This window comes from Schistocerca gregaria, chromosome 2 (assembly GCF_023897955.1).
Source record: "Schistocerca gregaria isolate iqSchGreg1 chromosome 2, iqSchGreg1.2, whole genome shotgun sequence".
Lineage (NCBI taxonomy): Eukaryota > Metazoa > Arthropoda > Insecta > Orthoptera > Acrididae > Schistocerca > Schistocerca gregaria.
Genome location: NC_064921.1, coordinates 536126233 through 536142782, shown reverse-complemented (window position 1 = coordinate 536142782; position 16550 = coordinate 536126233). Strand labels below are relative to the sequence as shown.

General features: G+C 44.6%; 1 protein-coding gene across 1 annotated transcript in view; it reads right to left on the bottom strand.

Annotated features, from left to right (window-relative positions):
- Positions 1 to 16550, bottom strand: part of LOC126330717 (agrin-like) — a 195961-nt gene that overhangs the window by 17555 nt on the left and 161856 nt on the right. The window contains exon 18 of the mRNA XM_049996390.1: positions 3973 to 4169. Within this exon, the coding sequence (XP_049852347.1) occupies positions 3973 to 4169 (197 nt within the window). The remainder of the gene's footprint in view (positions 1 to 3972; positions 4170 to 16550) is intronic.

Below are 16550 nucleotides of genomic sequence, written 5' to 3'. Positions count from 1 at the left end.
GAAAAGATATGTATTGGTCAATAACATGCAGACAGTTAACTCATGAAACTAAAATATCGCGAAACTAATTTTAAGCCTCAGTCCGGGTTTTACGGTGGAGAAGCTTAACAGCATATTTCTCCGTGGTACGTGACTTGAAACAGCGCTTTTGCCTGGCATTGGATTGTACGTATGAATTTTATGTTTACAAATTGGGTAACTTGGTACCTCGGTACCTCGAAACGGATAGAGATATGAAGAAAATTTTCAAGGTTGTTGGAGATTGGAATCTTAGGAATATATCGTAAAAATTTCAGCTATTTTCTCTGCATAACCGTCTCGGAATTCGCGGCTGGGTTTTGGTTCACTGGTGACGACGGAAATACAGTAAACAAACCTTTTTTTGTGGAGTTTATGGAGGAACCGTCCTTGAAGTAATTGTACCTCCATAAGTACCATCAAACACATTGTAGAGCACAATGCAAAAAGAACCAACTGATTTACTCCATTTGCCTAAGCTGGTGGAAGTGTGTATTATTCATACCTTGAGCCTGAACTGTAGGATAGTGACATTAAGATGATCCTTCTCTTGGATATACCAATGGCCTCTGGCACAAGGGCTATCCAAAACACTTGACCCTACCTTTTTATGACCAGCAAAACCCGAGGTACGAGCACGGAAAATCCCGTTTTTATGCGCGGCATTTTGGTTCAAATGGCTCTGAGCACTATGGGACTCAACTGCTGTGGTCATTAGTCCCCTAGAACTTAGAACTACTTAAACCTAACTAACCTAAGGACATCACACACATCCATGCCCGAGGCAGGATTCGAACCTGCGACCGTAGCAGTCGCACGGTTCCGGACTGCGCGCCTAGAACCGCGTGACCACCGCGGCCGGCCGGCATTTTGGAACATACAGTGGTGGAAATCAGTATAAAGGCAGGTTCCTCACGAAAATAATAGTGCAACGTCTGTAGCGTACCTTACTGTATTTATTATGAAAGTAGTAGACACATATAAAACGAACAATAATGACGGAATTACATAATTTCTTTCATAACACGAGTAACAAAATAAGGCGTTAGCATTTCCTTAATGGAAACTGATATCAAGGCAGTCGGTGTACTGTTACGTTATTGCACTGTTAGTAGTTTGTCCAACCTTCTTTCTTCCAAATTACCTCAAAAATTCTCTTCGGCATTGATTTTGTTAGGGTTTGTAGTTCTTGCGGTGAAATTGCCACCTCTCTTCCCGTGCGTAGTTTTCAGCCCACATACGTCCTCACATTGTCTTTCATTGCAATAAATACGGCTTGCAAATATTTAACGAAGGTTTTTCACGCGGTTTATATCCGGGTTACGTGCAAACCAGGGTAATACATCGGTATCTTTATCCTGAAATCACTTTTCGGTTGTAACAGAAACATGTAGAGATGTGTTATCATGTTGAAACATTACACTTTCGTTCCTTAGGTCCACCTACATTTTAATGAGCTCTGTCCCTAGCATCTAAGTGGACATGTTAGAGTTGATTCCAGTGTTCAGCCAAGCAATGCGTTATTTACATTTAGCACAGAAGTCTGCACAAATCATAACACTTCCAGCACGAAAATTTCTGCTCATGTTTACCAGCTGCTCTGTTGTCAGATAACGCCAAAATTTTGAAATCCATCCAACCGATCTAAATTAAATTTCTTCTTACTCAAGATCACTTTAGCCCATTCTAAAGTCCATTACGTAAGTGTTTGAGCAAACTGCAATCTAGCATGTTCATGTTCGGATGTTAGAGCAGGTTTGTGCTGTCTTGAATGCAAGATGTCTATCATTTGTCAAAATTTGTCGTGCGTGTTTGGCAGTGACTGACAACTGTAAAGCAGTATCAAATTGAGAATAACGGTTTGCGTGCGTTGCTTTGCGGTAAAGCAACTGTTTCGATGCGTCAAATAATTTTCTATTTAGCCCATAGTTTCCGTTCTGTCCCTGCTGTGCGCCCAGTCTAACGAAATTATCAATCACTGTACTTGCGCAGTTCAACATCTTGGCTGTTTGACGATTAGAGAGTCACATTTCCTTCCACGCACCGATCTTTGCTTTTTCATCTCACGATAACTGTTTTCCGCATGGCAGTGTTCCATTCGTGATTTACGTACACAACATACACTGTCACTAATGGTGTCCGTCTGGTGTCTGCAACAGAGGGACACACTAACACCAGAAAGAGCCGATTACTTTTATGCTGAGTTCCATCTTGCACCACCCGAACCATGGATGTTTTGTTATACGACGGACGTTTGAAAAGTCCGTGCAGAGTCCGAAAGGTGGCCCCATCGGCGCGTCTCGAGGTCATGTTTAGTTAGTAGCATCTTTGGAAAGAACTCATACCAAGTTTCAGTCATATTGCTTTATTTCTTTGTGTTTGCCATTCGTGTGAATCAAGGAAGTCGAGTGATTGTCAAAAAATGGACGAAAAAGAATTTCGTGGGGTGATTAAACATTGCTTTATGAAAGGCAAAACGCCTCATGAGACTAAAGAGAAGTTTGATAAACATTACGGTGACTCTGCACCTTCGATTAGAACAGTTTATAAGCGGTTTCAAAATTTTCAGTGTGGCCATATGGGCACAAGTGACGCTGAACGTTCTGGACGCCCTGTGGAGGTTACGACTCCAGAAATCATTGATAAAATCCATTATATGGTGATAGATGGTACAAGAGTTAAGGTGCATGAGATTGCTAATGCTGTGGGCATCTCGAATGAACAGGTTCATAATATTTTGCATAAATATTTGGACATGAGAAAGCTATCCGCAACATGGGTTCCGCGATTGCTCACGCTTGACCAAAAACGGAATCGTGTTAAGTGTTGCAAGGATTGTTTGCAACTGTTCAGGAAGAATCCGCAGGGCTTTAAGAGTCGTTACGTCACTGTGGATGAAACATGGATATATTACTCTACTCCTGAGACCAAACAAGAATCTAAACAATTCGTTGCCAAGACGGAATCTGCACCAAAAAAGGAGAAGACCATTCCTGAGATAATCCTCATCGACTATCTGGAAAAGGGTAAAACTATTACAGGTGCATATTATTCATAGTTATTTGACCGTCTGAAAACCGAGCTGCAAGAAAGACGCCGGCGATTGGACCGCAAAAAAGTCCTTTTCCATCAAGACAATGCACCAGCACACACCTCAGCAATTGTGGTCGCAAAATTAATGGAAATAGGATCCCAAATCGTTTCGTATCCCCCCTATTCTCCAGACTTGGCTCCCGCAGACTACTATTTGTCCCTAATCTGAAGAAATGGCTGACGGGACACAGATTTTATTCAAATGCAGCAACTAATAGCGATTTTGCAGAACTGGACAATTCCTATTATTCGGAAGGGATCAACAAATTAGAACAGCGTTGGGTGAAGTGTACGAGTCTAAAAGGAGACTATCTCGAAAAATAAAAAAGGTTCAAATGGTTCAAATGGCTCTAAGCAGCATGGGACTTAACAGCTGAGGTCATCAGTCCCCTAGAACTTAGAAGTTCTTAAACCCATTTAACCTAAGGACATCACACACATCCAAGCCCGAGGCAGGATTCGGACCTGCGACCGTAGCGGTCGCGCGGTTCCAGACTGAAGGGCCTAGAACCGCTCGGCGACACCGGCCGGCAATAACAAAGGTTTACCCCAAACACGTAAATAGCTTTTATTTTTGCACGCACTTTCCAAACTCCCCGTGTATTATGTCCTACTGACATAAAATGCGATACGATCTGACTGCATTTGTCACTATAGTGGGTCTCATACTACTGCGTATACACTGTGCACAACTATTCCGGCCGACAACGTTAATTTTCCTTCAAATAACCATGCCTTTATACTGATTTCCACTACTGTAATAGGTACGCATGCTTGGTGATTAAGAGATGTACGCCAGTCATTTTCCGAAACTAAGAGCTGTGCCTCGGCACGTCTGCAGCGAGCGCGTGCCGGCCTCACCTTGGCTGCAGCGGCCGCCGGGCTGACAGCGCGGCAGGCAGTGTGGGTGCGCGCAGGGCGGCCCTCGCCACGGCGGCACGGGGGGCGACGCCCGCGCCGCGGCCGTCCCCAGCTCCAGCAGGCGGCCGTTCACCGACAGCCGCTGCACGGCGCCGCGCAGGCCCGCCGCCGCAGGGACGCCCTCGCCGCGGGGGGCTCTGCAAGCACGCGCTGGCTGCAACTCAAGCCGCTATTACACGACACACCAGCAGGCCCCTACACACGCACCGACCGACCGATCGACTGACCGACAAATTGGACGTGTGTAGGCCACTTGACCGATCGACCAACTTTCCTCGTCGGGATGTCAGGCTGGTAGGACCAACCGACAGGCGACCACTCCACCCAATATGTGCAATGTGTAGCACTGTCGTGCCAACCGCCCGATGAAAGTTCGCCTTTCGTCACTGAGCGCGCCAGACGCAACACTGCCCCTGGTCATGATGGCGTCACCTACCGCCACCTCAAGGAATCCCCCCCCCCATCCTTCCTGTCTGTGCTTGCTACCCTGTACATCTGCCTCACCTCCGTGTTCAGTAAGGTCTTCGAGGCCATCCTCTCTCACCGTATTCACCGCCACCTTAACCAGCACCACCTCTTTCCCCTTACCCAATGTGGCTTCTGGCCTTCCTTCTCCGCCGACGACCAGCTCCTTAACCTTACCAATGTTTTTTTCCCTCTAACTTAACTCCCGTCACTCCGCTATCTTTGTTTCCTTTGATCTCCAGAACGCCTATGACCGTGTCTGGCATCTCAAGCTCCTCTTCAAACTCCGAATCCTACGCTCTCCCCGTCAACTTCGTCCATCTCGTTGCTTCCTTCCTCTCCCATCGTACCTCCTATGTGACTATCCACAATTCCAACTCCCGTACTTTTTATCCCTCGGCCGGCGTACCCCAAGGATCTGTCCTTTCCCCTCTCCTCTATCTCCTGTACACTGCTGATATGGCCAAACCTCCCCCACTTGTTCATCTTGTCCAGTTTGCTGATGACACCACCTTACTAGCCCTTTATCCTACCCTTCAACGGTCCCAACTTACCGTCCAAACCCACCTTGACCATTTCACCGCTTGGTGCAACCAGTTGTTCCTCCATATCAATCCCTCCAAGACCCAGGCGATCATCATAGGCCGCACCACCTGCTCCTTCCGCCTCCATGGTTTCTACCTCTCCATTTATTGCCGTCCTATCCACTTCACTCCTACCCTTAAATACCTTGGCCTCACACTCAACTGCCACCTCACCTGGACTCCTCCTTACCATCCAAAACAAAGCCCACAACTGCCTCCACCTCCTGAAACTCCTGTCCGGCCAGATGTAGGGTCTGCATCCTTCCACCATCCTTCACACCTACAAATCCTTGAACCGCCCCATCCTAAGTTATGCCAGCGTAGCTTGGATTTCCGCCCCTCCCCGGTTATATAAAGCCCTCCAAATCCTCGAACGCCATGCGCTCTGCCACACCTTCCCCATCCACCTTCCATCCCCCATGCACATGCTCTACGACCTCTTCCCCTTCCCCCATCTTCTCTTTTCCTTAACCACATCCTCAAACTATATATTGTCCGCCGCCTTGATCCCCCTCACCCCCTGCTGTCTCCCTTCATCTCCACCCCCCCCCCCCCAACCAGTTGCCGCACCTTTACCATTGTGTCTCACCCTCTCTCCATCTTCATACCTTCCATCTCCTTTCCCAATGCAACTTCCCCCATCTACCCCTCCCAAATGATCAGCTTCGCCCTGACATCTACCCTTCCTACCAACTCTAACCCCATCTTCCTGCCTCCTCCTCTGGGCTCCCTCTCCCCCCCTCCCTCCTCCTGAGCGGCTTCCCCCTCCTACTCCCCCTCCCTCTCTTGTGTCCCCTTTCAGTGTCTCTGCACTCCCTCCTGCCTTGTCTTCGCTCTTCATCTCCTGCCCCACGTGTCTCCTGCCTCTTAGTGTACCCGCTGACGCTCCTATTCCCTTCATTCGCCACCTCCCCTTCTGCCCCTTGCTCTCCCCTCCTTTTCCATCCTCTCTGACCTTTCGCTCGGCAGGTCCCACCTGGCAGTTTTATTCTTCGTCATGTGTGCTCCAAGTGGGTTTTAAGTGTGGTGCTCTGGAGTGTTTTAAATACTGTGGCCGACTTTTAACCAGTGCATGTGCATCCAGTGTCTTCTCTGTGTTTTAAGAATCGCCAACTGTGTTTTTTAACTTTCTGGTCACTTTTTTAACTGTCCTCCATGAACGTCTCCATGTCAATGTATTTTTACCTCCAAATTGTCCTCTTACTCTGCTTTATGTTCCCCTTTTCTATCTCCTTACATATGTAACATTTTATTCTTGTTTTAGTTGTAGTGTCACTCGGCTGAAGAGCGGCGGATTGTGCTGCTGACAGCACTCCCCTGCCCATATGGGGCAGGGGAATGAAATCACAATAAAGAAAAACACACTGATCGCGGGGTGAAACGCTGTTTGAACATGCGTGACAGGGTACGAGGCGAACTAAGCCTTAAAGATAGAAATTCTGGAGGAATTTAAAGACTGCAGATGTTCGTGGGACACGTCGTTGGAGGGGTATAGCAATACAGATGCAAGAAATAAAGCACTTCTTTTTAAGGAATCCATAATTTTTTCGTGTGGCACATAGAGAGAAGAAGAGACGGTCGTCCTTTGTATTATTCTTTTTAGGATTTATTTCCGATACTCATGGGAAATGAAATCTAAAGCCGGCCGTTGTGGCCGAGCGGTTCTAGGCGCTTCAGTCCAGAACCGCGCTGCTGCTACGGTCGCAGGTTCGAATCCTGCCTCGGGCATGGATGTGTGTAATGTCCTTAGGTTAGTTAGGTTTAAGTAGTTCTAAGTTCTAGCGGACTGATGACCTCCCATGTCAAGTCCCATAGTGCTCAGAGCCATTTGAACCATTTACTTATTAGATGATCTGCGCCACGACCTTCGAATCTGAAATTAGTTTCTTAAATTTCCCGGTCAACTTTTGTTCTATGTAGATAAATTAATAACGTTTATACAAACTTCTTTTGTTTTATTTAGTTTGTCTGTATTACTTCAGTCAGCACGTTGTAGGTGTCAGGAATCATTTTAATAAGTGTGAGGATACAACAGCACTTAATTTTAGGTCCTCTTAACGTCTGCCAGTGGTTAGAAATAGTAATGTAGCTAACAACTAACAACATCTCCTCGCATCTTACAGCCTCTCTCATGGCTGTATTCTCTTCCGTTCACGGTGGTATGATGATGTTCAGCCACTCCGAAGTGCATGATTCATCTATTCTTAGATAACTGCAAAAATCGTTGGATCCTAGCTGCTTAAGTAACAGAGCTTTGGTGAATTTCAAAAAAATGGTTCAAATGGCTCTAAGCACTATGGACTTAACATCGGAGGTCATCAGTCTCCTAGACTTAGAAATGCTTAAACCCAACTAGCCTATGACATCACACACATCTATGCCCGAGGCAAAATTCGAACCCTCGACCATAGCAGCAGCGCGGTACCGGAGTGAAGCGCCTAGAACCACTCGGCCACTGGTGAATTTCTTTCCGTACTTTAACGACTTCTCTTACCACAGCTGTTTCTCAGATTTTTTTTTATTTGGCCTTGTTATCTTTAAAACAGCCAAGGCAAATCCCCGTTTTTTTTTCAGTGTAAAACCAAGCGGGACGTCGTAGAGCAGAAACACAATGACAATCAAATCACAACAGAGTGGCACTGCATTCGCTGAATGCAGTCGGTTGGGACGTGTGTGGGCTACCTCGAAATTGGTTCGTTCACCGGTCGGTCCATAAATTGGTGGCATATCGTATACAAGTCTTCACCAGCGCTCCAAGTGTACGAGTCTGGAACTGCCAACTTTTTCGTTAGCCCTACTACACGATGCACCTAACGTGTAAATCTGCACCAGCGCCCCAAGCATGCATGTGCAGAACTGCGGGCTCCTTCACGTCGATGAGTGTGGAAGTTGATATTTTTGTAAAGCTCTAATTTTCTCACACTGAAACTTCTGAGAGGTTGAGGCTCGTATTTATTAAGCAGTTTTCGTTATTTTGCGCAGCTAGAATGAAATTCCGTTGTGTTTATGTCGAATTATAGACTAAAGTGTTCTTTTTATGTCATGCATGCATAAGCAAATGACTATCGGTGTTAACGTTTCACGGAATTTTAAACGTGGAGGACACATTATCCCTTCAGTGTATGAAGTAACAGTGTCCGACTGGGGGAATCTATTTCATAATCGTGTAACCGCAAAGCTGCAAAACAACTTTTACTGTCGTCACTGCTCGTGGTTGGCATAACTGCTCTGGCCCTCGCGATTATTCTATAAATTTACTTCCTTGAATTCTGAAATAATATAAAACATGCAACCAAGTCAAAAACGTGCGGTACTTTCACCAATTAAGATGATACATACATATCGAAGGTAAAATTAATATATCACATTTACGTATCAAAACTACAATTAATATATCACATTTACATAAAACATGTGTTGTTGTTGTGGTCTTCAGTCCTGAGACTGGTTTGATGCAGCTCTCCATGCTACTCTATCCTGTGCAAGCTTCTTCATCTCCCAGCACCTACTGCAACCTACATCCTTCTGAATCTGCTTAGTGTATTCATCTCTTGGTCTTCCTCTACGATTTTTACCCTCCACGCTGCCCTCCAATACTAAATTGGTGATTCCTTGATGCCTCAGAACATGTCCTACCAACCGATCCCTGATTCTAGTCAAGCTGTTCCACAAACTTCTCTTCTCCCCAATGCTATTCAACACTTCCTCATTAGTTATGTGATCTACCCATCTAATCTTCAGCATTCTTCTGTAGCACCACATTTCGAAAGCTTCTACTCTCTTCTTGTCCAGACTATTTATCGTCCATGTTTCACTTCCATACATGGCTACACTCCATACAAATACTTTCAGAAATGACTTCCTGACACTTAAATCTATACTCGATGTTAACAAATTTCTCTTCTTCAGAAACGCTTTCGTTGCCATTGCCAGTCTACAATTTATATCCTCTCAACTTCGACCATCATCAGTTATTTTGCTTCCCAAATAGCAAAACACATTTAATACTTTCAGTGTCTCATTTCCTAATCTAATTCCCTCAGCATCACCCGACTTAATTCGACTACATTCCATTATCCTCGTTTTGCTTTTGTTGACGTTCATCTTATATCCTCCTTTCAAGACCCTATCCATTCCGTTCAACTGCTCTTCCAAGTCCTTTGCTGTCTCTGATAGAATTACAATGTCATCGGCGAACCTCAAGGTTTTTATTTCTTCTCCGTGGATTTTAATACCTACTCCGAAATTTTCTTTTGTTTCCTTTACTGCTTGCTCAATATACAGATTGAATAACACCGGGGAGAGACTACAGCCCTGTCTCACTCCCTTCCCAACCACCGCTTCCCTTTCATGTCCCTCGACTCTTGTAACTGCCATCTGGTTTCTGTACACATTGTAAATAGCCTTTCGCTCCCTGTATTTTACCCCTGCCACCTTCAGAATTTGAAAGAGAGTATTCCATTCAACATTGTCAAAAGCTTTCTCTAAGTCTGCAAATGCTAGAAATGTAGGTTTGCCTTTCCTTAATCTATTTTCTAGGATAAGTCGTAGGGTCAGTATTGCCTCACGTGTTCCAACATTTCTGCGGAATCCAAAGTGATCTACGCCGAGGTCGGCTTCTACCAGTTTTTCCATTCGTCTGTAAAGAACGCGTGTTAGTATTTTGCAGCTGTGGCTTATTAAACTGATAGTTCGGTAATTTTCACATCTGTCAACACCTGTTTTCTTTGGGATTGGAATTATTATATTGTTCTTGAAGTCTGAGGGTATTTCACCTGTCTCATACATCTTGCTCACCAGATGGTAGAGTTTTGCCACGACTGGCTCTCCCAAGGCCGTCAGTAGTTCCAATGTAATGTTGTCTACTCCGGGGGCCTTGTTTCGACTCAGGTCTTTCAGTGCTCTGTCAAACTCTTCACGCAGTATTGTATCTCCCATTTCATCTTCTTCTACATCCTCTTCCATTTCCATAATATTGTCCTCAAGTACATCGCCCTTGTGTAGACCCTCTATATACTCTTTCCATCTTTCTGCTTTCCCTTCTTTGCTTAGAACTGGGTTTCCATCTGAGCTCTTGATATTCATACAAGTAGCTCTCTTTTCTCCAAAGGTCTCTTCAATTTTCCTGTAGGCGGTATCTATCTTACCCCTAGTGAGATAAGCCTCTACATCCTTACATTTGTCCTCTAGCCATCCCTGCTTAGCCATTTTGCACTTCCTGTCGATCTCATTTTTGAGACGTTTGTATTCCCTTTTGCCTGCTTCATTTACTGCGTTTTTATGTTTTCTCCTTTCATCAATTAAATTCAATATTTCTTCTGTTACCCAAGGATTTCTACTAGCCCTCGTCTTTTTACCTACTTGATCCTCTGCTGCCTTCACTATTTCATTCCTCAAAGCTACCCATTCTTCTTCTACTGTATTTCTTTCCCCCATTCATGTCAGTTGTTCCCTTATGCTCTCCCTGAAACTCTGTACAACCTCTGGTTTAGTCAGTTTATCCAGGTCCCACCTCCTTAAATTCCCACCTTTTTGCAGTTTCTTCAGTTTTAATCTACAGTTCATAACCAATAGATTTGGTCTGAGTCCACATCCGCCCCTGGAAATGTCTTACAATTTAAAACCTGGTTCCTAAATCTCTGTCTTACCATTATATAATCTATCTGATACCTTCTAGTATCTCCAGGATTCTTCCACGTATACAACCTTCTTTTATGATTCTTGAACCAAGTGTTAGCTATAATTAAGTTGTGGTCTGTGCAAAATTCTACCAGACGGCTTCCTCTTTCATTTCTCTCCCCCAATCCATATTCACCCACTATGTTTCCTTCTCTCCCTTTTCCTACTCTCGAATTCCAGTCACCCATGACTATTAAATTTTCGTCTCCCTTGACTACCTGAATAATTTCTTTTATCTCATCATACATTTCATCAATTTCTTCATCATCTGCAGAGCTAGTTGGCATATAAACTTGTACTACTGTAGTAGGCATGGGCTTCGTGTCTATCTTGGCCACAATAATGCGTTCACTATGCTATTTGTAGTAGCTTACCTGTACTCTTTTTTTATTCATTAGTAAACCTACTCCTGCATTACCCCTATTTGATTTTGTATTTATAACCCTTTATTCACCTGACCAAAAGTCTTGTTCCTCCTGCCACTGAACTTCACTAATTCCGACTATATCTTACTTCAACCTATCCATTCCCCTTTTTAAATTTTCTAACCTACCTGGCCGATTAAGGGATCTGACATTCCACGCTCCGATCCATAGAATGCCAGTTTTGTTTCTCCTGATAACGACGTCCTCTTGAGTAGTCCCCGCCCGGAGATCCGAATGGGGGACTATTTTACCTCCGGAATATTTTTCCCAAGAGGAGGCCATCATCATTTAACCATACAGTAAAGCTGCATGCCCTTGGAAAAAATTACGGCTGTAGTTTCCCCTTGCTTTCAGCCGTTCGCAGTACCAGCACAGCAAGGCCGTTTTGGTTAGTGTTGCATGGCGAGATCAGTCAATCATCCAGACTGTTGCCCCTGCAACTACTGAAAAGGCTGCTGCCCCTCTTCAGAAACCACACGTTTGTCTGGCCTCTCAACAGATACCCCTCCGTTGTGATTGCACCTACGGTACGGCCATCTGTATCGCTGAGGCACGCAAGCCTACCCACCAGCGGCAAGGTCCATGGTTCATGGGGGTAGGATTAAACTGATAGTTCGATAATTTTCACATCTGTCAACACCTGCTTACTTTGGGATTGGAATTATTATATTCTTCTTGAAGTCTGAGGGTATTTTGCCTGTTTCATACATCTTGCTCACCAGATGGTAGAGTTTTGTCAGGACTGGCTCTCCCAAGGCCGTCAGTGGTTCCAATGGAATGTTGTCTACTCCGGGGGCCTTGTTTCGACTCAGGTCTTTCAGTGCTCTGTCAAACTCTTCACGCAGTATCGTATCTCCCATTTCATCTTCATCTACATCCTCTTCCATTTCCATAATATTGTCCTCAAGTACATCGCCCTTGTATAGACCCTCTATATACCCCTTCCACCTTCCTGCTTCCCCTTCATTGCTTAGAACTGGGTTTCCATCTGAGCTCTTGATAGTCATACAAGTCGTTCTTTTTCCTCCAAAGGTCTCTTTAATTTTCCTATACGCAGTATCTATCTTACCCAAAGTCAAAATAAAACATTTTTAGTTGTACCTTCTTAATTGTACAGCGTATCTAAAGGATCATACAGACACCTTCCCTTGCTATTTGCCTCAATAAGCACCCTTATACTGTCTTTGTTTCATTTCATTTCTACTCTAAAAAGCTATCACGAGATATACAGCTTTTTTCAACGGCAATACAAAGATATAGAATTTTCATTGGTTTTATTGATGCAGCTCAAAAAAAGTTACTCATTGAGAAAATGTCTACAATATATCTCACAGTAGGCATAAACGGCTTCAAAAGCTCACGTATGTACAAATAGAAAGCCCGCTAAAACGCTGCGTTCTGCGCATGCGCCAATACACCTACTGCGCATGCGCGAATCTACGACAGAGTAAAACGGTTCCTATTTCTTCCTGTTGGATAAACCGTCTGCTAAAATCGCAGCTTCATCCGTTCCGCTGATGAGTAGCACGTCTGCACGTGACTTGGACGCGTTATGCGCGCCGTGCAATACCGGCTTAACGTAACGTACAAGACACCAGGTGCGCCGCCACTACCCAACGGGGCCTCAGCGTCTTCCAACTGTCGTGTCCCACCCTTTTAGCGCTGAAGGCAGACCGGCTGCAAGTTGTATCGTTTCCTGCTGCTCGTGATTGCTGTCCTGTTCGCTATTGTAAACATAAGGACCAGTTTCCGGTGCGTGAGCACAGAGACTTTGTTCAGCCTGGGGAGGATGGCTGCTCGTTTTTCTTTTTTTTAATCCTCCTCAGTGGGTAGTGTTCTGGGCTTACGTGGCTGATTTCACATGTTAATAATTTTCTCATAATGATCAGTATCTTGTGGAATTAAGCTTCTGCAGATCTTGGCAGGACGCACTGCCTTACAAAGAGTTTCTAATTACGGTGGCCATAATTGTCCATAGGTTTCTACATTCTACAATGAACATTCATTGTAGATTGTAGGTAGTTTAACTGGACAATTCATGCCGCCACAATCGCTCAGCAATGGACTGTGCCCTGGTTTGAAACATCCCAGAACATTAAAACTGTGTGCCGGACTAGGACCCGAAACTGGAACATTTTCCATGGGCAAGTACTGTAACGACTGCGCTATCCGAGCACGATCCAGCAACCTCCCTCACAGATTTACTTCCGCCAGAACCTCCTTCATACATTTTGCTCTGGAGACTCAGTGACTGAAGGGCTTGATTTTTAGAACTGTGGAGCGGTTTGGAGCTTGCGAAATTGTGTCTGCCTGCAGTGCTCGTGAGGACCCATAGGGTGGAGATGGCGTTGTAAAGTGTTATACTGACGTCGGGAATTGTGATCCTTGGCGAGCAACAGAATTAATTTTCATATCGAGAAAGACTGCAAAAATCGAAAGAGCATTCCCTTCTCGGATGAGGAATTCTAATTAGTTCTTTTCTGGTTTTCTGTGTAAGTCTTGCTTTTTAGTGACCGTGCAAATGATCCTTAGAAAGACAGATCTTATATTAAAGTGTGGAGCCATCAACTAACTGCACGTGGCGTTTCACTGAACGAAGGGGATTATATGGCGATATTTCATCGAAGGCAATAAATTACATTTGTTCCCGTGCAAATTTGAAGGTGGTGCGTTTTATGTGATTTTTTTACCCATTTACTTTCCGCTGTATTCCTATTTGTTTGTTGTACACAGTAACAGTGGAATTCTGTGGTTCCTAGTATGGAGAGTAGTCCAAATGATTCAAATGGCTCTGAGCATTATGGGACTTAACTTCTGGGGTCATCAGTCCCCTAGAACTTAGAACTACTTAAACCGAACTAACCTAAGGACATTACACACATCCATGCCCGAGTCCATATTCGAATCTGCGATCGTAGCGGTCGCCCGGTTCCAGATTGTAGCGCCTAGAACAGCTCGGCCACCCCGGCCGCCTTGGAGAGTAGTGTATGAATTGTTAGCAGTGTGCGTCTTCTAATTTCGTGACTGGATGTCGTACTTTTCTGAAACTAGATGGACGGCTACAGATCTTTCATTATTGACTTTGGAGCAATGATACCTTTAGTTCACTGTTTCTAAATAATTTTAGAATCCTCTACCGCCAGCGCCATTTTGACACTACAGGTCTGCGACAGTCAGTAAATGATCCTAAAATAAGTGCCTTGAAATAGCGAACCAATAGCCAAAAAGGAATCAGGAATGTGTATGATCCTAGGGTTTGTAAACTGGCTGTCGCATAAACATTTGTGGCACTACGCTGGAAAACAGCCCTCAGTAGTATGTGGCGTGTCGACAATCCAATTTACCCCTGTCTGTGATTTATTACATACATTGAAGCGCCAAAGAAACTGGTATAGGCAAGCGTATTCAAATACAAAAGTATGTAAACAGACAGAATACGGCGCAGCGGTTGGCGACACCTATGTAAGACGACAAGTGTCTGGCGCATTTGTTAGATCGGTTACTGCTAATTCGATGGCGAGTGCGGCAGCTCCTCTACAAGCCGCAGTCGTCGGTAGACCACTGAGTGAGCTAAAACTATAGTCCCACAGGCAGCCGAGGATCCCATGCTGCGCCCGCTGTGCATTAGATACGCAATTACGAGCACCGTGTGTAGTAGTTTTTAACATCGTCTGTGCACCCGGTAATTTACAAAACTTTGTGGTGTTGTTTTTATACCTCGCAGTATACGGCCTTAAACTACAGACGAAGTGGTGTTACTCTCTGTGCAGTTAATTTTTAGTATGGTGTTATTATCAGTAGCAGGTATGTGTAGTCCAATTTTTTAATATCATCACAGTTATCGCTTTTTAACATTGCAGAATTTCTAAGTGTGTACTAGTTTGGGGCTGTTTCAGTTATCACTTTGGACTGAGTCTTTTGCCACCAATTTACAAGTGGAGCATAAAGTTTATTTCGATTGTATGTGAAGGGAGCATCCTGCATAGAGTTACTATTTATTTTGAGTCCGGCTGCTACTAGTTTCGAGTGGTAGAGTGAAATTTTTTCCAGCCAAGTAACACCAGTTGTGTGATATCGTCAATTTTGATCCGTATTGCGATTTTATGCACTCATTCTGTAGCACTTTGTATATAGATGTGTAATTAGGATTACTTCAGTTTCCCACCAAAAATAAATAAAGTACATTAACTTAAGCTTTCCCTCCATCAGCTGAACAGAGAGTGACTGTTCCCCACCATTTCCAGGGGTGTGGTGGTGGTTGGGTGTGGGTGACGTCGTAAGAGTGGTACGAGCGATGGGAGGAGTTAGGTTAGGTAATGTACTCCATTTGTTGCCAAAATCTGAATTTCCCATCATGATGTCAGTGCGACAATGCCACATCTATGGCTGCCATCTTGAATCGACCATCTTGGATAAATTTGGCAAACTTCCTAACCCCACAACTGACGTTGCCTCATTAGTGATGCATTGTGTGAGTGGACGTAATTGAAGTGAAGTACCACACAAGCCGTGCAGGGTGGCCGTGCGGTCTAAAGCGCCATCTCATGGATTCAAAAATGTTTCAAATGGCTCTGAGCACTATGGGACTTAACTTCTGAGGTCATCAGTACCCTAGAACTTAGAACTACTTAAACCTAACTAACCAAAGGACATCACACACATACATGGCTGAAGGTAGGATACGAACCTGCGACTGTAGCGGTCGCGAGGTTCCAGACTGTAGCGCCTAGAACCGCTCGGCCACCCCGGACGGCATGTCACGGATTGCGCGGCCCCTCCCGCAGGAGGTTCGATTCCTTCCTCGATCATGGATGTATGTGTTGTTCTTAGCATACGTTAGTTTAAGTTAGTTTATGTAGTGTGTAATTCTAGGGACAGACGGCTTCAGCAGTTTGATCCCTTAGGAATTCCCACACATTTGAGGTAACACACACCTTTGTGGATTGTGTAAGTGTTGGTGGTTCATCCCACGACAGTTTTCATACGTATCAGATAGAGTAACCGGAAACTTGAGTAGCTTTATAATGGTTGAAACGCCCCTGACGGATCTGTCATTGAGGTGACATCCAATGACTTGCCCACATACAAAATCACTGAACTCCCTTGAGCACCCCTTTCTGCTGTTACCGCTTCACTTCTGACAAAACTCGCCACTTCATTTATTCTGGTTGACCCATCTGTTGTGGTGTGTTGTGGTTACTTACGCGTTACATTGGGGCGTCCAGATACTTTTGACCAGAGAGTGTATAAATATACACAGCGTTCCACAAGTCAATGGACAATGATAAAAACTTAAATAATCCTGGGCGAATAAATAACTGAGATTAAAGTTATTTGTTAACACGCTAGAACCTAAAAGAAACAG